This window comes from Salmo salar, chromosome ssa07 (genome assembly GCF_905237065.1).
Source record: "Salmo salar chromosome ssa07, Ssal_v3.1, whole genome shotgun sequence".
In the NCBI taxonomy this organism is placed as follows: Eukaryota; Metazoa; Chordata; class Actinopteri; order Salmoniformes; family Salmonidae; genus Salmo; species Salmo salar.
This window is the reverse complement of record NC_059448.1, coordinates 51,325,379-51,346,012: the sequence shown is the minus strand read 5'-3', so window position 1 is coordinate 51,346,012 and position 20,634 is coordinate 51,325,379. Positions and strand designations below refer to the sequence as shown.

The window sequence follows — 20,634 nt, the reverse complement described above, 5'->3', positions numbered from 1 at the left end:
TGTGTGTATTTGCAACTGGATAGCAGACTAAAAGTCCCTGCAAGGGTATAGTAAAACAAGAAAAAATTCTTCCTCGTGGGGACATTTCCCATGTCCCCATGAGGACAACATTATTTTAAGCTTAGGGGTTAGGTTTACAATTAGGGTTAGAAGTTAGTGGTTAGGTTTAAGGTTAGGTTTTAGGGGTTGGGTTACAGGTTAAGGTTAGGGTTAAGGTTAGGGTTATGGTAAGGGTTAGGGAAAATAGGATTTTGAATGGAAATACATTTTAGGTCCCCACGAGGATACAAGAACATAACATGTGTGTGTGTGTGTGCGTGCATGCTTGATTATGTTCAATAGAGTACACTGTCAAAGTGTGTGTGCATGTACATTAGCTTGCTAATACATTTGTGTCTGTTTTGTACTTGTAAGTGTGTGGGATTGAGTGTACTAGACATTCTTGCCCGTCTAACTATCTAGTGGCCAGTGTCCACACCGTAGAGAGACTCTCCTAATGAACAATTTGCTCAGTGAGGTGTGACCACAGGCATTGTCACAGAGCTTCACACTGGACTACTTATGCAGGGGGTTAGGGGCAGAAAGAGAGACGGGAGGGAGAGAAGAGAGGGAGGGAGAAGAGAGGCTGACGGAGAGGAGAGTGAGCAAGGAGAGAGAATGAGAGAGAGGGAGCCAACAAGAGTACGAGATGGAGAGTGAGAGAGAGAGAATATAAGAGAGAGAGAGAATAGGAGGGAGGGAGAGAGTGAGATAGAGTGAGTGCCTGGAACACAATTCCACACACATTCACACACACAGGGAGACGGTTCTCTGCTGCAGCTCCCTGCTGGATTTAGTGGATTCACAAGCTCTTCCCTTTCACTTGTGGTTGGGTGAGTGGCTCTTTTTGATTCTGAACACTTTCCATGGTGTGCGTGTGCGTGCTTGTGTGTGTAGTTTATGATCCTCATGTATAGAGAAAAGGGGTAAAAAGCTGTAAGAGAATGACACACACCGTCACCGAGACAACACACTCTTCCTCTACAGCCTTTATAGATAGACTCTGTCACTCTTACAGAAAAACACAATTTCTACAAGCTCACATTTGGGGGTGTGGATTCAGCTGCTCAATCTCTCCAGATGACACGACACACACTCTTCTATAACAGCCTTTATAGGTAGACACACACACACCTGTGTAGACAAGCAATCCCAGGCATACATTAACACACACACACACACACACACACACACGGAGGCAGCAGCTGAGGCTGTTTGACTAGCATCAGGAGGAGCGGAGGGAAGGAATCATTCTGGGCTAAATCTGCAGCACAGCCATGGTCAGCAGTGTGTGTGTGTGTGTGTGTGTGTGCCTGTGTTAATTTATGCCTGGGATTGCTTGTCTACATAGGTGTGTGTTTGTCTGTACATTCTGATGAATGTATGAACGTGTGTATGTATACTGTAGAAATCCATGGCGTTCATGTCATCATGTGAGCCAGTGGATACTATAGGCGTGTGTATTGGAGTCTATACAAACATCCTCCACCTCTATAGCATGACAGTGTGTGTGTGTGAGTGTGTGTGTGGGGGGGGGGGGGTGTTAGTGTAAAGCACATATGTACCATTAGGATCAGCGGTAGCAGCACTCTGATAAAGCAGCATAGCAGACCACTAAAGCCCCTCACATCACAGGATTAGCACGACGTCTTTTGCTACGGTTGTCACCATGGCAAAGCTAGTCAGTGGAACGCTGGTGTCTGGGTGGGTGACGCTTGTCATAGGCAGGTTCGCCACATTCATTGACTCAAAGGCTAAAACTAACGTTGGTGTGATGTTCTAATAACTAGGTATTCACAGGCAGGTAGGCTAGAGTTCACTCTGTCAGTAGTAAGGGCAGGGGGGAAATGGGAGACCAGAGAAAGGCTGGATGAACATAGGATCTATGATCAAGCAGGTTGAATGGTTGAATACGTCATGGGGGAACGGTATTCAGATTAGGTGAATACCTGAGATGTAATAGAACTCTTTGGGGAGTATAAACAGGTTCTGTTCTCAGATACTAATGTTAATCGAGCAAATTTCAGTCATGATCCGATTTGATAGACCACAGATGGCAAGATGTTTAGTTGGTCATTTTAGTGCGACACCTGATCAGATTGAAGTACCACTGGATGTAATAGGAAATATGGGGGTGTTGGCTCCTCTAGCTGCCATGACTCTGACTCCTCTGGACCTGGTCAGTCGGGATTCAGACCTGTTGGATCCTAGCCTGTTGGTTGGCTGCTGTTCTGACCAGAAGGTAAACCAGGACACAGGAGTGGTCACAGTCAATAACCACTGGGGACTATTGACCGTGACTGCCCGGCAATACCAAATCCATTCTCTGACATCCTGGATCTGCAGGCTGGGGTCAACACCATCTCAACTCAATTCAACTGACCCTGTATAAATAGGAGAATTTACCATTATTTTCAATGAAGATTTTATCCGTCTCATGGATTGGATTTGAAGTTGGAATGAAATGACCTCAATTCGGACTATGAAGCATTCAAGCTTCAATGACATACAACACCAGTTATTTTCCTAAAAGGACAGCCAAACATTGGCTAGCTTGGTTTCAGAAAGACAAGCAGTGATGTGGAAAATTAGATGGTTGTAGATCCTCACTCTGAGTCAACAACATCCAGGCTGCCAGACTTTAGTATGGACCCCCTTGTTTTTCATCAACAACATCCGAGCTGCCAGACTTTAGTATGGACCCCCTTGTTTTTCGTCAACAACATCCGGGTTGCCAGACTTTGGTATGGACCCCTTGTTTTTCGTCAACAACATCCGGGCTGCCAGACTTTAGTATGGAGCCCCTTGTTTTTCGTCAACAACATCCAGGCTGCCAGACTTTAGTATGGACCCCCTTGTCTTAAGTCAACGACATCCAGGCTGCCAGACTTTAGTATGGACCCCCTTGTCTTACGTCAACAACATCCGGGCTGCCAGACTTTAGTATGGACCCCCTTGTTTTTCGTCAACAACATCCGGGCTGCCAGACTTTAGTATGGAACCCCTTGTTTTACGTCAACAACATCTGGGCTGCCAGACTTTAGTATGGACCCCCTTGTTTTTCATCAACAACATCCAGGCTGCCAGACTTTAGTATGGACCCCCTTGTTTGTCGTCAACAACATCCGGGCTGCCAGATGTTAGTATGGATCCCCTTGTTTTACGTCAACAACATCCGGGCTGCCAGACTTTAGTATGGACCCCCTTGTCTTACGTCAACAACATCCAGGCTGCCAGACTTTAGTATGGACCCCCGTGTTTTACGTCAACAACATCCGGGCTGCCAGACTTTAGTATGGAGCCCCTTGTTTTTCGTCAACATCCGGGCTGCCAGACTTTAGTATGGACCCCCTTGTTTTACGTCAACAACATCCAGGCTGCCAGACTTTAGTATGGACCCCCTTGTTTTACGTCAACAACATCCGGGCTGCCAGACTTTAGTATGGACCCCCTTGTTTTACGTCAACAACATCCGGGCTGCCAGACTTTAGTATGGACCCCCTTGTTTTACGTCAACAACATCTGGGCTGCCAGACTTTAGTATGGACCCCCTTGTCTTACATCTACAACATCCAGGCTGCCAGACTTTAGCATGGACCCCCTTGTTTTACGTCAACAACATCCGGGCTGCCAGACTTTAGTATGGACCCCCTTGTTTTACGTCAACAACATCCGGGCTGCCAGACTTTAGTATGGACCCCCTTGTTTTACGTCAACAACATCCGGGCTGCCAGACTTTAGTATGGACCCCCTTGTTTTACGTCAACAACATCCGGGCTGCCAGACTTTAGTATGGACCCCCTTGTTTTACGTCAACAACATCCGGGCTGCCAGACTTTAGTATGGACCCCCTTGTTTTACGTCAACAACATCCGGGCTGCCAGACTTTAGTATGGACCCCCTTGTCTTACGTCAACAACATCCGGGCTGCCAGACTTTAGTATGGACCCCCTTGTTTTACGTCAACAACATCCAGGCTGCCAGACTTTAGTATGGACCCCCTTGTTTTACGTCAACAACATCCAGGCTGCCAGACTTTAGTATGGACCCCCTTGTGTTTCGTCAACAACATCCAGGCTGCCAGACTTTAGTATGGACCCCCTTGTTTTACGTCTAGATCATTATCTGAGTAACATTGTAAAACATGGTCATAAAGAAGCCATTTCATACTTGAATACACTCATTGATTGAACTGATCAGGGCAAACGTGAAATGTTTTTTTTTTTTTAAATAGTCTAGCTTTTAGAATAATATATTTCATCATTATGAAATACTTATACAATAAATCAAGTGTACTAGTATGCAAATATTAGACAGATACTGTACTATGAAATACTGAGGAAAAATCTTTATATTGAGTCAACTGTAGAATTAAATTCTGGATCACAATGTCTCATTATTTCTCAACAATTGCCAGGAAGAAAACCAGGAGTATTACCCATAGGGACGCTTGCCCAGACACAGTTCAAGCCTCGTCTGGGATCAAAAAGGATTCACAATGGAGATTCTCCATGGAAAGCACTTTTTAGTCCAAGACTTAATCTGTGTCTGGGAAACTGGCCCATAAAGTATACTTTCAGATAGTAGTGTTTCTACCTTCAAATGAAGTGTTGCCCACCTACATGACTGAATAAATACTAGTTAAAGATGACGTGGCCAGTTTGATTCAGTCTGTTTTATTGACATTCCTGAGACGTGCATGTAAATCAGTCCATTACCAAGGAGTGTGAAACATCATTCCCTGTGCCTTCATGTGACTATGGCCAACCTGTTAAACATAAGTGGTGTCGCCCAGAGTCAAGTCATCTCCATTTGGGAATCCTCTCAAATCCAGCAGAAATCCAGTTAAATCTCTCAGGGAGGACGAGAGTCCACACCTCTAATTCACTGGACACTCTTCATCTTTCTTCTCTCTCTCTCCCTTTATCCTCTGCACTCTCTTGCTAGCTCTACCTTTCCATAGCCTTTGCTCTCTCTCTCTCTCTCTCGCTCTCCCTCTCTCATAAACCTAACCAACATTCTTAATTTAAAATCACTTCATTAGTGTAAAATGTTAAAAGGCTGTTGAAGGACCGGTCTCCAATCAGATATCCATCTCTATCCTCTCAGTACCACAGCGGTCACACAGCAGACCACTAAAGCCGTTGTCCTCAAGATGAATGTAAATGACAGAAAGGATAATGACAGAATAATGCTGATAATCCTCATGGGGAAATAGTGTGTTTGAGGATGTGATGTGATTGGCATGGTGATGGGTGGTTAAGAGAGTGGGTGAGGGTACACGTATGGAAGTGCACGCCGCACACTCACACATACACGAACGAACACACTCACTCACGCACACATACACACACACACAAAAGGAGAGTTTTAGCAATAGACTGAGTGAAGCATTAGAGAGGATAAAAAGGAGTCAGTGGCCTGTCATGAAGTCAGAATGCAACATGTCTCTCTCTCTATATATATATATATATATCTCCTCTCCTTCCACTATCTATATTTCACCCTCTCTCGCTATCTATATCCCCCTGTCTTGACGTGACTTACTACCCTCTCTCTATCTATATCCCCCTGTCTTGACGTGACTTCCTACCCTCTCTCTCCTCTCTCATCTATATCCTCCTGTTATGACGTGACTTCCTACCCTCTCTCTCCATCTATATCCCCCTGTCTTGACGTGACTTCCTACCCTCTCTCTCCTCTCTCCATCTATATCCCCCTGTTATGACGTGACTTCCTACCCTTTTCTCTCTCCATCTATATCCCCCTGTTTTGACGTGACTTCCTACCCTCTCTCTCCTCTCTCCATCTATATCCCCCTGTTTTGACGTGACTTCCTACCCCTCTCTTTCTCTCTCCCTCTCCCATCTATATCCCCCTGTCGTGACGTGACTTCCTACCCTCTCTCTCCATCTATATCCCCGTCTTGACGTGACTTCCTACCCTCTCTCTCCTCTCTCCATCTATATCCCCCTGTTATGACGTGACTTCCTACCCTCTCTCTCCTCTCACTCTCTCTCCCCATCTATATCCCCCTGTCGTGACGTAACTTCCAACCCTCTCTCTCCTCTCTCCATCTATATCCCCCTGTCGTGACGTGACTTCCTACCCTCTCTCTCCTTCTCTCACTCTCTCTCTCTGCTCCATTGAGCACAGTGCAGTGGGACAGGACCTGTCTTTGTCAGGCGCAGTAGAACAAAACACCAGTGAAGAAAGAGAAGGCTTGTAAATTTTCCCACAGACACATTTATCTTATTTTATGACTCTCTCTCATTCTCTCTTTCCACTTGTTCTGCTGCATGTCAGGAAAGACAGAGGGCTCCCTAACAGACGTACATATTTCATTTTTAAACTGACGACAAGCGCGCCAAAACTGAGTTGATTGCTCACAGAGGACTAAACGGAGTCAAACAAAAATTCAAATCTTGATTTCCTGTGTTTTAAGTTTTATGCAGTTGACAGTTGTGAGACATACACAATTTTCACATAGCAGGATGGTAGACATGTAGATAGAATCATACAATAATCTAATGATTATGTGTGAGAATAACTGAGAACTCCAACCCCCTGTTATCTGAAAATGGGCTGTCTATCTTCCTATATAAGCTTATTAGGAATGTACCATGTGGGTGAATGGGGGGGGGGGGTTATATTTAACTTTGCTCTCTATGAAAAGCATAGACAGTAATTAGTCAGGTAATCTTCTGACTGAAACAGGAAGCTGGCATGCATGTGTAATTGATAGTGAGGGAAGTGAAATTTGAGAATGTTAGCCAAACTAAATTATGCATAATCCCCCTTGTGTAAATAATTGATCAATATGTGTCAAATTGAACAAAAAGCCAATCAGGGCAGAGGCATAGTTTTTTCTCAAGCTTAATAGCTAATTGGAAGGGTTTAGCGTGAAACTAAAAAGGCAATGTGTTTCTTCTGAAGAACGGAATGTCACAACAAATATCTCCATTTTCTACAAAGTCGGCATTAAGTACCGTTTATTTGCCTTTCTGTAACACACCAACAATTAACTAACTCTGGCAAAAGGTTTTAACGTCTTGGGGGCTTTGGTGTGTGCGTGTGTGTGTGTGTGTGTGTGTGTGTTGCACACACTCATGACTATGTATGTGGGTGGACGTGGGTGGGTCTCTAAATACAACCATTCCTCAATGGAAATGTATTTCAAGCATGTACACTCAGAGTCCTGATAGAAGGCAGTAATGTGTGGGCAGTTGTATGTTTCTGAGTGTGCCCCTCAGCACCACTACTCATGCCTCAGTATCCAGCCAACTACCCCCAGGCAGGCTCAGAGAAGCAGTGAGGCCGACCAAGGTCAACACTACATGGGGCACAGAGACAGGGTCAAGTCCCTGAATGTCCTGCAGGGAGATCAGGCCTAGGATAGTGCTATTAAAAGGTGATTGATCTGTTTGTGTTATGAGCTACACTTGAGAGAGAGATGTAGCATAGGACAGAGTAACAGAGAGAGAGATGTAGCATAGGACAGAGTAACAGAGAGAGAGATGTAGCATAGGACAGAGTAACAGAGAGAGAGATGTAGCATAGGACAGAGTAACAGAGAGAGAGAGATGTAGCATAGGACAGAGTAACCGAGAGAGAGAGAGAGAGAGAGATAGCATAGGACAGAGTAACAGAGAGAGAGAGAGAGAGAGAGAGATGTAGCATAGGACAGAGTAACAGAGAGAGAGAGAGAGAGAGATGTAGCATAGGACAGAGTAACAGAGAGAGAGATTTAGCATAGGACAGAGTAACAGAGAGAGAGATGTAGCATAGGACAGAGTAACAGATAGAGAGAGATGTAGCATAGGACAGAGTAACAGAGAGAGAGATGTAGCATAGGACAGAGTAACAGAGAGAGAGATGTAGCATAGGACAGAGTAACAGAGAGAGAGAGAGATGTAGCATAGGACAGAGTAACAGAGAGAGAGAGAGATGTAGCATAGGACAGAGTAACAGAGAGAGAGAGAGAGAGAGAGATGTAGCATAGGACAGAGTAACAGAGAGAGAGAGATGTAGCATAGGACAGAGTAACAGATAGAGAGAGATGTAGCATAGGACAGAGTAACAGAGAGAGAGAGAGAGATGTAGCATAGGACAGAGTAACAGAGAGAGAGAGAGATGTAGCATAGGACAGAGTAACAGAGAGAGAGAGATGTAGCATAGGACAGAGTAACAGAGAGAGAGATGTAGCATAGGACAGAGTAACAGAGAGAGAGAGATGTAGCATAGGACAGAGTAACAGAGAATGAGATGTAGCATAGGACAGAGTAACAGAGAGAGAGATCTAGCATAGGACAGAGTAACAGAGAGAGAGAGATGTAGCATAGGACAGAGTAACAGAGAACGAGATGTAGCATAGGACAGAGTAACAGAGAGAGAGATGTAGCATAGGACAGAGTAACAGAGAGAGAGAGATGTAGCATAGGACAGAGTAACAGAGAACAAGATGTAGCATAGGACAGAGTAACAGAGAAAGAGAGAGATGTAGCATAGGACAGAGTAACAGAGAGAGAGAGATGTAGCATAGGACAGAGTAACAGAGAGAGAGAGAGATGTAGCATAGGACAGAGTAACAGAGAGAGAGATGTAGCATAGGACAGAGTAACAGAGAGAGAGAGATGTAGCATAGGACAGAGTAACAGAGAGAGAGAGATGTAGCATGGGACAGAGTAACAGAGAGAGGTTTGGGAAAATAGATGGAGAGGTCTAAAGGAGTGAAGGAGATAGAAGGGGAGGTACTGAAAAGAGTGTGAGAGATGAAAAAGCAGAGGAATATATTTGCAGGGAAAGTGAAAGAAGGAAAGATGAAGAGCAGGAGAGAGTAAATGGCTGATTGTCCTGAATACTGATGTTATTATCTGACTACAGGAAAACACACTCTCACTTAAGCAGAGGGTTTCTCCCTGTTTTAAAGAACAAATCAAACTGGGAATGAAAGAAAGCAGGGGAGAGTTGGAGGGAGGTGGGGTTCAAACACAACTAAAGCACACAGGTTGTTCTCAATGGAAAATTCCATCGGTGCTCCAATCTCTTCACTGAGGCAACTGGGCAGAGACTTTGAACCACCCGTTCCTCCCCTCCAAGAGTTCCCCTTCCATTTCTATACAGAGAACAGAGGACGGAACCCTCTCCCCCCCCCCCACACACACACAGAGTCACCCCCATTATGTAAAAGCTAGCACTAACTAAAGTGCTGAGAAAATACATGACATCTGGAAAGTCCCTTTTGTGATTGGTCAGAAGTATATTTCATGTTTGGTTGTCCCAAGACTCTTACCAAGTATACATATGAATGACACGTAACTTCCTAACACAAATACTGACCGCAGAATCTGAAACCACTAAGTATATGTGTCCAATAATACTGTCGTTCTTATGGCGATTTGTGGTGGACAACATTTCCCCAGCCTGCTAACTTCAGCAGTCCATTTTAATGGCTGCCCTGCTGTATTATGGGTCTCACAGTTTCATCAACATGTGATATTATATTCTCTGGAAAAACAGACAAAAATCAGGTCAAGCACTAAAAGAAACAGAGCAGAAACTTCCCCTTTAAATAACCTCTACAGCAAAAACAAGCCAGCAGACACATTTCGGCTCAACAACACATATCCTTGTATCAAGTCAAACTAACTGTACTGTGACAAAGTGAAAGTATGTCACTCAGTGTCCTGTGTGCATCTGTCTTTTAGGTCACTTCACAGGAGAGCAAGCCAACGTGCCCTAGGGGGCTCGGGGAATGGAGGACAGCATGTGACCGGTGCCTAACTAACCGCTCCGCTTCACTGTCGGCAACATGCATCATCTTCGCCGGATGATGGCTTTGTGCTTATGGTGCTCTCTCCTCGCCATTCTTCTCCACGCCACGGTGTTTGCGGATGAAGATGCGGATCTTATGAAGCCGACAGGACCGCCTGCCAGTAAGGGATTCCCCTATTTGTCAAGCTGGTTCTTGCCAAAGCAGCCCAGCGTGTTCATGTTCCCATCACTCCCGGCGGCACCGTCGTTTCCGTTTTCTTCGCTCAACCCGTTTGGAGGGAAGTCACAGACTAAGAATGCAGGGCCCCAAAGGACCACACCATCAGAGGGACCAACAAAGGAACTGACAGAGAGACTGACAGAGAGACCGACAGAGAGACCGACAGAGGGACCAACAGAGAGACTGACAGAGAGACTGACAGAGAGACTGACAGAGAGACCGACAGAGAGACCGACAGAGAGACTGACAGAAAGACTGACAGAGAGACCGACAGAGGGACCAACAGAGAGACAAACAGAGAGACTGACAGAGAGACTGACAGAGGGACCGACAGAGAGACTGACAGAGAGACTGACAGAGAGACCGACAGAGAGACAAACAGAGCCTGAGAATTCACCGGGACATTCAGGGTCTGGGGAGGAGAGTATTAATAAAAGCCCTCAGTCCTCCACCATAACCTCTTGGACTGAAAGTCACCCCAGCTCCACTGAGATAAGAACAGGAACAAACCCACAGACAGTCACTCCTGATAAGATCACACAACCAAACACCCAAGAAATCTTAGATTCTATAACCGCTGTCTTAGATTCCATATCCTCTATTTCTATGTCACAGGGGGTTTATATATCCTCCGATAGTCTCACCAGCACAAACATACTGCCACAGACAATAACACACGCACACCTGTCACCAGAAACGGCCCACACGCCAAACCACAGTTGGAGTGTCATCACTAAACCTTTCCCCAAGGAAACGAAGATCCAAGATGAACTAGTTCCCCAGAGTGACCCTCTCACAGCCTCTGTCCCACACCTAACGTCCCCACAAACCACAGTCCCCACAACCCTGGTCACAACTCCACCGAGGATCACCGTCAACCCAACACAGGTAGAGACCACACTGACCAGACAACCCTTTGACTCTGGCACCCCACCCACGTCCCCACAAACCAGGGTCACCACAAGACGGCTGGCCATGACCGCAAGCACCAACATTGGAACTAAAGAGGCCCCGGTCACCGAAACTCAGCCCAGTCAGAGTTCACCAGACCTGGGTTTTTCCGAGGCCAAAGCAGGGCCTGTGGAGGAACGACTGGGAGCGAACACCACCACCCGGACAGAGGATAGAACACTGAGGGTTAACTCACCAACACCAGGAGGTAAGTCTCCAATACATCAACAGACATATTGATTTAGTATTAGTGATGGGCAGGCTAAATGACAATCAATGGATGTGATCAATCATTCAAACCAAATGGGGGTCTTCAGTCTGTTCAAGAAAAAGGCTGAAGAAAGTGAATGATGGATGGCATCTCTGAAATGGCAGTCATGGGTTTGAAGTCGCCACAAACTCATCTTTAGCTAATATAGCCCAAGTCCTAGTTCAAATACTTACATCTCTATTGCATCTTTATTATTCTCCTTCCTTGAGGTAATCACTTGGTGAAAGCAAAGTAGTGGAAACCACACTGTCCCCTACCCTATCATGTCCCTATCATACATGATCACTCCAAGGAAGGAAGATCGGAAGGAAGGAAAGACACAATTCCACCGCATTAGAACAGACCCTAAAGATTATGCAGTGGTTGTTTTATTTTTATAAACAGACGATATTGGAACGCTCCCCTGTGCCAGAAGGGGTGGGGGAGGAGAGAGAGGTACTGTAGTGTAGGGGGGGTGGTTAGTATCACTTTCACATGACACTGAGGGAGTACCCGTAGCCCGGCGCCATCCCCCACCGCCACTGTAGCGACGCTGGCTCTGTCTGGAGTCTGTATTCATAATCAACCTCAGGAAGCCCCTCCCCCCGTACAGGCGCATCAATCATAGGAGGGTCAAAGGTCAGGTGATACAATGATGAGACGATTATGGCCAACCAGAAGGCAGTGTCACAGGAGAATGATACAGGGGACTACTATTGCAAATATCTATGCACTGGAATGTATGAAATTATCATCATTATTACACATTTCTGTCACTTTCAGCACACCATTACTAACAGCAAACAATATATGATAATAGAGAGCATAAGCATATCGTTGGTGCATAACCCCCGTAACGCCTTTTATGTTGCCACTTTACATGCCATCAATCAGTCCCTACAGGATTCCGCGATCGCAAATGTTTTGGAAAAATCAACAATTCCCTGCATATAATGCAAGGGCTTGTAAATTTGACCAATCGCTGCACTATTTTCGCATAAAACAGTCGAATCATCGCAATATTATCGCATAACACTGACCCATCGCCGCAGTACAAAAAGAAGGCATGCAATTTCAACCAATCACCGCACATTTACTGCATAATATGGTTCAATCAACCGACAAGTCAACAAACATTTTCCCTCGTCAGCGCTGTTTCACAATAAACTAGGCAGAATCAGTGCAGAATGTCAGAATTGTGCAGCTAAATCAAGCACCTTAGCTTGCAAATATCAGCAACAATCCTGAGGGACTGATTATCTTTGATGAATGTACGGATGAGCGATAGTGAGAAGAATAGTTTATTTTGTTGTGTTTACTGCAACACAGCACACTGTGTTGTGTCTGGGCATAAGCACAACTTTGGAGGAGAATCCCAATGGCAGCTTTCGTTTCGTTCGTTATGTCTAGGGATAGCTGTGGTAGTACGCAGTGTTTTAGGATATTTTTGGTGTGTAATATTTGGATCTGGTAAGTATTTGTGTGTGTTCTTATTTTGAATCAGTATACTGATGCATTGTTTTGCTATATCTAGATGTCCTCTATGTGAAATATAGCAGTGTGTTGTGTTGTATTATGACTGTGTTGTGTCCAGGGCTGCTGTTTAGTTACTATTATGACTGTGTTGTGTCCAGGGCTGCTGTTTAGTTACTATTATGACTGTGTTGTGCTCTGGCGCGGTTTGTGTACAGTGTGACAGACAGTGTGCAGATAAAGTCAACCGGTTGGATGGAAAGTACAAAAGGGTTCTTCGGCTATCCCCATAGGAGAAACCATTTTTGGTTTCAGGTAGAACCCTCTGTGGAAAGGGTTCTAAATAGAACCCAAAAGTGTTCTACCTGGATCCAAAAAGGGTTCCTCAAAGGGTTATCCTATTGGGACAGCCGAAGAAGGTTTTAAATAGCACCTTTTTTTTACTCTGTGGCCTGTATCAGTATTCCAACAGCAAACTCAGAGAAACCACCCCCAATCCTATGGGACCATCCGCTCCTTTCTCCTCCACATCCCCTGTTCATGGATGCTGAACATGCTCCTCGTCATTTAGGCTCCCCCCTCCCTCCCTCCCTCCTCCCTCCCTCCCTCCCTCCTCCACAACGTAGGGATGATGCTGGTGATTATCAAAGCAGGGATGATAACTGGGGAGGGAGAGAACGCTGCTATTTGGTTCTGTTCCAGTGCAGATACACTCTATGCATTTGTCTTGTGCAGAATCCTGCAGCGACAAAACAAGTGAACCTCCTACGTCGCCAAACACCCCCAGCGGAGATTCAAATGTGAAAAGAGTGCAGGACACCCGGTACTATAATACATTATTCCCTATCCCTCAGGTATGAAGGAGAATGTCCACCCGTCAAAGCCTTCTGTTTCAGAGAGGTGTAAGTAAGGCACAGCTTTTCACTGTTGGAGACGTGCAAATCACAACCAAAACCAATGAGCTTCCATTGATTCAGAATATGCTTGTTGTGTCACCTTCGTCCTTGAAGGGTGTGTGTATGTGTGTGTACAGTAACACTCTGCCTATCTCATCCCTTTCAAAGACACACTCCAGCTGCAGAGAGCAAAGCAAGGTCACTTCTGAGATAAGAGGAGGGAAGTGGAGGAGGGGGTAAAGAAAGGCTTGAGTAAAGGAGGAGAAGGGGGGGGTTGTGGCTGAGGAGGTTTGGGGGATGATAAATTAGTCTCTTTAAACCCACCGTGGCAATGCTTCAGATCCCCATCCACTCATTTTTCCCCCAATCAGATTACCCCTTTACAGATTACCTCTGTCCCTACATTACCATTATCATCAACACTAATGGGGGGTGGCAAGACTAAACAATACACACTCCATAACTACCTGCATATGATACAGTGGCACTGTAGATACCATACAACACAGCCGTAGCCGTAGGATTTTTTTTACCCCTTTTTCCTCCCCAATTTCCTGGTATCCCAATTGGTAGTTACAGTCTGGTTGCATCGCTGCAACTCCCGTACCGACTAGGAAGAGGCGAAGGTCGAGAGCCGTGCGTCCTCCGAAACACAACCTAACCGAGCCACACTGCTTCTTGACACAATGCCCACTTAACCCGGAAGCCAGCCGCACCAATGTGTTGGAGGAAACACTGTACACCTGGCGACCATGTCAGTGTGCACTGCACCCGGCCCGCCACAAGAGTCACTGGTGTGCGATGGGACAAGGACATCCCTGCCGGCCAAACCCTCCCCTAACCCAGACGACGCTGGCCCAATTGTGCACCACTCCATGGATCTCCCGGTCGCGGCTGGCTGCCACAGTGCCTGGACTCGAACCCAGAATCTCTAGTGGCACAGCTAGCACTGCGATGCAGTGCCTTAGACCACTGCGCCACTCGGGAGGCCTTGAACAAATGTATTTTCAATGGTTGGATTGATTAGTGGTTTTACACACATCTATAGCTAGATCTATTTTCACATCAACCATGTGATTTGAACCGTGGCTGATTTCATTTAGATGCTCTTAAAAGCACCAATGGCAAATCAGACCGTGGAGGTCAGCCGGGGTCGGAAATGCAGTACAGTATGGTCAATCTCTTCAATCACAAATCGACCACGAACGAAGCAACCCCGAGGTGATTCAACCCACATGTTTTAATAAACTGCGTGGTTTAGCCTGTTTGTTTTTCTACTTTGAAGCACGGCAGCTTGGGGGAAATTACTTGAACCCAGCGGTAGACCCGACATCGTCGGCTGACATGCCACCACCGTGTTACCACGGTAACCCTGATTAGCCGTTGCCATCCTGTGCATCGCTAGGCTCATGTGTTTGTTTGGTCCAAAATGTAAATTGAGGGAGTAGACTGTTGATCAGGCAAACACACACACATTTCATCACCCAAGGTTACTACTAATAATCATTGAAATATACATTTAGAGAATGCAACGTAACCCCATTAGTATGAAGTCTACAAAACTAACCCAATAAGCCTGTGCACAGTGATGCAATATTCTGATTGCATTGAGCAAGAGTGGGAAGGGCAGGAAATTGGAGGATGAGGTATTGTAGCTATATCCAGTTTTAATGAAACCTAATATGACTGTCTGTCTCTCTTCACCCTTCTATCCTACCGGCTTCTATGTCTCATCACTCTAAGCTCCGTGTGTGTGTGTGTGTGTGTGTGTGTGTGTGTGTGTGTGTGTGTTGTGTGTGTGTGTGTGTATGACAGTGATTGAGATTAAATAGTGTATGCTGGCAGAAGTGAGAGCAGAATTATACTGCCTGATCAACCACTGGCGAAATCCCATCACAATGATCTCACACTGTGCTTCTAATACACAATGAAATGAAACACACACTACCCCATCAGGAAGCTCTTGGGTACAGTATGTTGTGGTGGACTTTAATCACAAGTGCTTCACAGGAACCTGGTAAAATGATGTTTGTCGTGTAGCTAGTCACTGAATGGCTCTGAATTCACTGTCAGCATGCAGTCAAAGCTATAACCTCTTTTGGAGCTAACTAGTGCTCTAGTATAGTGCTCTAGTATAGTGCTCTAGTATAGTGCTGTAGTATCCTGATGTCGGCAGCAGATGAAAGTTGTATTCATAGCATTGCTAACTTAGCTAGCTAACAGACATTTTGAGAAAACAAGTTATATTAAGTGGCTAGCTAGCTAGCAATATCATAATTTGGTGGCCAATCAGACAGAGCTAACTAATCAGCTGAGCTAGCAAACAATATAACAAAAGCATAATTTCGGAATTGAAAAATACTCCATCAACTGGCTCTGCATTTCAGGAATCACAGTAGCAAGTAGGATACTCCTGGTCCACTGTTCAGTTAGTTAGGTTTAGGGTTAACCTTATTTTGAAGAAAACGGTCACTTTCTGCCATACTCCTCACTGGCTTTCATGAGATTTGAACGTGCGCTTGTCTGAGGCATCGGACTCAACGACAGTTGCTATCCATTGGAGTGCTGCGATTGGTTGCCAAAAATGTTGGGGCGGAACTTAGCAAAGGGTCAATTGGACTGCCAGACATCATGCACCTAGGAGGGTGAAGTCTCACATGCTGACCACACCGCTTGTGTCGCGTGCGCGAGCGTTGCAAAATAAATGTACACATACATGTTATTCAATCATTGCACCCACACTGCTCACTCGCGAGCATCTGCGTTGCCAAGCTCTAAAATAGAAGTCAGTTCTATTTGTGGTGCTGAACGCGGTGCAAGTCCTGCCTCTCCCATCTCCTCATTGGTTTATAGAAGCAGATACCCATGTGTCATCTCCTCATTGGTAATACCTACGTGGATGATTGAAAGATGAACTGAGGTCGGTCGGTCAGTCGTGATAATTCTATGTAGGTTTAGATGCCAATCACCACAAGTCCAAAGAAGAAAAAGCCTGGAAGGAGGAGAGATGACTAGAAACAATTAGGTTGATCGTTTATGTGTGGATTAATTGTCGGAGTAGAGGACCTTGTGCATTTCAGGTAAAATAACAACTCAACGTTTATATCCCAGGACAAATTAGCTAGCAACAGCAATCTAGCTAAATAGGACAAATTAGTTAGCAACAGCAATCTAGCTAAATAGGACAAATTAGCTAGCAACAGCAATCTAGCTATATAGGACGAATTAGTTAGCAACAGCAATCTAGCTAAATAGGACAAATTAGCTAGCAACAGCAATCTAGCTAAATTGACATAAATGTTTAATGCTTTCCGACCTATCCCCAAATTAATATATTTTCATATTTCAACCTGCGTGTCGTGATCTCGTTTGGTGTAGGGGGACCAAATCTATTTGTGAACGATGGCGGGCGCGCGCCTCTTGTCTGGGCATGGTGTCAGAGATCTGCTAAAACATTCCTCTGTGGAAGTCTCTAGGGTTTCTCACAGCCTGTCTCTTTTCTCTCTCTCTCTCTCTCTCTGCGTGTGTGTGTGTGTGTGTGTGTGTGTGTGTGTGTGTGTGTGTGTGTGTGTGTGTGTGTGTGTGTGTGTGTGTGTGTGTGTGTGTGGTTGTGTGTCCAACCATGGAAAGCAGAGGAACTGATCCAGATCCTTTTAATACTGGAGCTGTGGCGAATCGCACCTAAAAATATGCACTTTGACACACACACACACACACCACACACCCACCGAGAGAGAAAACCAAGTCAAGAGGGTACACAAACAAGATCTATAAATAATCCTGCCACCCATTATACACACACACATTAGGAATCTCCTCTAAGAGTGGATAGAGGGATAAACCTTAACGCTGCTAACAGACAGATGGACATTAGAACCTAGAGGCAATCAATGTAAGAACAGATCAGTTCAGGTAAAGGTAATAACTAAGCAGGAAATGATATGGATACAACAAGCTATGCTTATAAGAACGTAGGCACAGTGTGATATATATTCATCAGGATAAGAAGATAACAGCCCTCAACACCACCCCTCTTTCTCTCTCTCCCTATCTTTCTCTCATTATCCCCAACATTAGCTGATCACCAGTATCTTCCATGTGAGGTGCTAATATAGTGGTTTATGTAACTTTGTGATGACCAGACAAAATGGTATCAGCAGTGTGAGTACAGTTCTAATAGCCCTGCTCCTCTCTGTGTTTTGGTGCAGGAGAGAGAGAGGGAGAGCGAGAGAAAATATTGTGTGTGCATTCCCTTCTTCGCACCCTGGGGGTTTGGGAGTAAGCACAGAACTCTGCCAATCCTAAGGATGTGCACTTGTGTGTAGTGGGAGTACCAGCCCCTCGTTAACTATCCCCCTCTTGCTTTGTGCAGAGCTCGTTACTCATGCTAATTACCGCTAACGCAAGAGGAACACTCTTAGACCTGCACACCAAAAACACTGCAGTGATCTAGCACTCTGTGTGACCGTAGTGATGACACCATGTCAACAATACACTCCATACTATCTTACCATAACAACATGTGAATCATACCAGTCTTGATGATAAGTTACAGCAGTGTAGGGTTGAATAGAGTTAACTGAGGTTATATCAACTATAGTGAGACAGTAGTGTAGGGTTGAATAGAGTTAACTGAGGTTATATCAACTATAGTGAGACAGTTAACTCTATTCAACCCTACACTACTGTCTCACTATAGTTGATATAACCTCAGTTAACTCTATTCAACCCTACACTACTGAGGTTATATCAACTATAGTGAGACAGTAGTGTAGGGTTGAATAGAGTTAACTGAGGTTATATCAGCCTGCTGAGGGTTGCAGATAACACTCTCCTGACAGGGATAAGAGCTGGCAGCTTCTGAACCAAGAGCCCTACCCAGCGCGTGTGTGTGTATTGATGCCCAGTGCGTCTCTGTGTATGCCAGTGTGTGTGTGTGTGTGTGTGTGTATTGATGCCCTGTGACTCTGTGTACACCAGAGTGTGTGTATTGATGTCATGTGTGTCTCTGTGTATGCCAGTGTGTGTGTGTGTGTGTGTGTATTGATGCCCTGTGGATCTCTGTGCACGCCAGAGTGTGTGTATTAATGCCATGTGTGTCTCTGTGTATGCCAGTGTGTGTGTATTGATGCCATCTGTGTCTCTGTGTATACCAGTCTGTGTGTGTCACCACATCTGCACTGCTCATAATTCAGCCTCTCATTTGGCCAAGGTATGGATCTAGCTGTGCAGAGGTCAACAGAGTGATGCAGTGATGGGTGGGCTCTGCTTTAGACCCCAGTCTGTCAGGGAATGGGTGGGCTCTGCTTTAGACCCCAGTCTGTCAGGGAATGGGTGGGCTCTGCTTTAGACCCCAGTCTGTCAGGGAATGGGTGGGCTCTGCTTTAGACCACTGTCTGTCAGGGAATTGGTGGGCTCTGCTTTAGACCCCAGTCTGTCAGGGAATGGGTGGGCTCTGCTTTAGACCACTGTCTGTCAGGGAATTTAGCCCAAGGGGTTTAGAATGGAGGACTGGCGATAGATTAAGAATTAAGAGTTTGGGTTGTGGTACGCTCATACTAGATCAGTGTTTAAGATTCATCGAGAGGTGAGAAGAAAGAAGAGAGAAGAGAGAGGAGAAAGGAGAGAGGGAGCGCTTGAGAGAGAATGAGAGAGATGGCTTTAGAATAAGGCAGTCTCTGTTCTGTTACAGTCTGTTCTGTATGAGTGCTTTGACTTGAGATAAATGGAAATTGTTTGCCGTTGTTTTTCCCTTGTTACATCTGTAAGATGGATGATGTGGCAGAGACATTGATGTCAGGCCGTAACAGGTCAGGATGCATATCCGCACACGCACACACACACACACACACACACACACACACACACACACACACACACACACACACACACACACACACACACACACACACACACACACAGAGGAAGAAGTCAATGTGATTAGACTACACAGGCCCGACTACTGGACCCCGGATGGCTGGCTACAGCTAAACGGACCAGAGAAGGATGCATTTGACATATCTGGGTTATGAAATGTTCCTCCCATGCCCATCTCTCAACTGCCTTCCAAGACACGTCAGTATTCCCCTACTCTGTGTTGCTCTGACGATCTCAGAGCGGTCGTGATTTAAGTCATGTGCAGTACTGTACTCTACAGTATGTTGTTTTTATTGTCTCGGAGCTTGAATTGCGTAACTCTATCTCCTCAGTGGTCCCTGATGAGGAGCGGCAGGATGGGGATGAAGATGGGGTGGATCCTGTAGAGAGGACACCACAGGAATGAGTTAGTCCTTTATACACTGCTCAAAAAAATAAAGGGAACACTTAAACAACACAATGTAACTCCAAGTCAATCACACTTCTGTGAAATCAAACTGTCCACTTAGGAAGCAACACTGATTGACAATAAATGTCACATGTTGTTGTGCAAATGGAATAGTGGAGAACGTTCTGCTGCCTGCAACATCCTCCAGCATGACCGGTTTGGCAGTGGGTCAGTCATGGTGTGGGGTGGCATTTCTTTGGGGGGCAGCACAGCCCTCCATGTGCTCGCCAGAGGTAGCCTGACTGCCATTAGGTACCGAGATGAGATCCTCAGACCCCTTGTGAGACCATATGCTGGTGCGGTTGGCCCTGGGTTCCTCCTAATGCAAGACAATGCTAGACCTCATGTGGCTGGAGTGTGTCAGCAGTTCCTGCAAGAGGAAGGCATTGATGCTATGGACTGGCCCGCCCATTGCCCAGACCTGAATCCAATTGAGCACATCTGGGACATCATGTCTCGCTCCATCCACCAACGCCACGTTGCACCACAGACTGTCCAGGAGTTGGCGGATGCTTTAGTCCAGGTCTGGGAGGAGATCCCTCAGGAGACCATCCGCCACCTCATCAGGAGCATGCCCAGGCGTTGTAGGGAGGTCATACAGGCACGTGGAGGCCACACACACCACTGAGCCTCATTTTGACTTGTTTTAAGAACATTACATCAAAGTTGGATCAGCCTGTAGTGTGGTTTTCCACTTTAATTTTGA

At 45.6% G+C, this 20,634-nt stretch overlaps 1 protein-coding gene across 1 annotated transcript in view; it reads left to right on the top strand.

Annotated features, from left to right (window-relative positions):
- Window positions 1–644: 644 nt before the first annotated feature.
- Window positions 645–20,634, top strand: part of LOC123723793 (proline-rich transmembrane protein 4) — a 32,989-nt gene continuing 12,999 nt past the window's right edge. Inside the window, exons 1-2 of the mRNA XM_045722224.1 lie at window positions 645–872; window positions 9,747–11,192. Coding sequence (XP_045578180.1) covers window positions 9,851–11,192 — 1,342 coding nt within the window. The 5' untranslated portion in view covers window positions 645–872; window positions 9,747–9,850. The remainder of the gene's footprint in view (window positions 873–9,746; window positions 11,193–20,634) is intronic.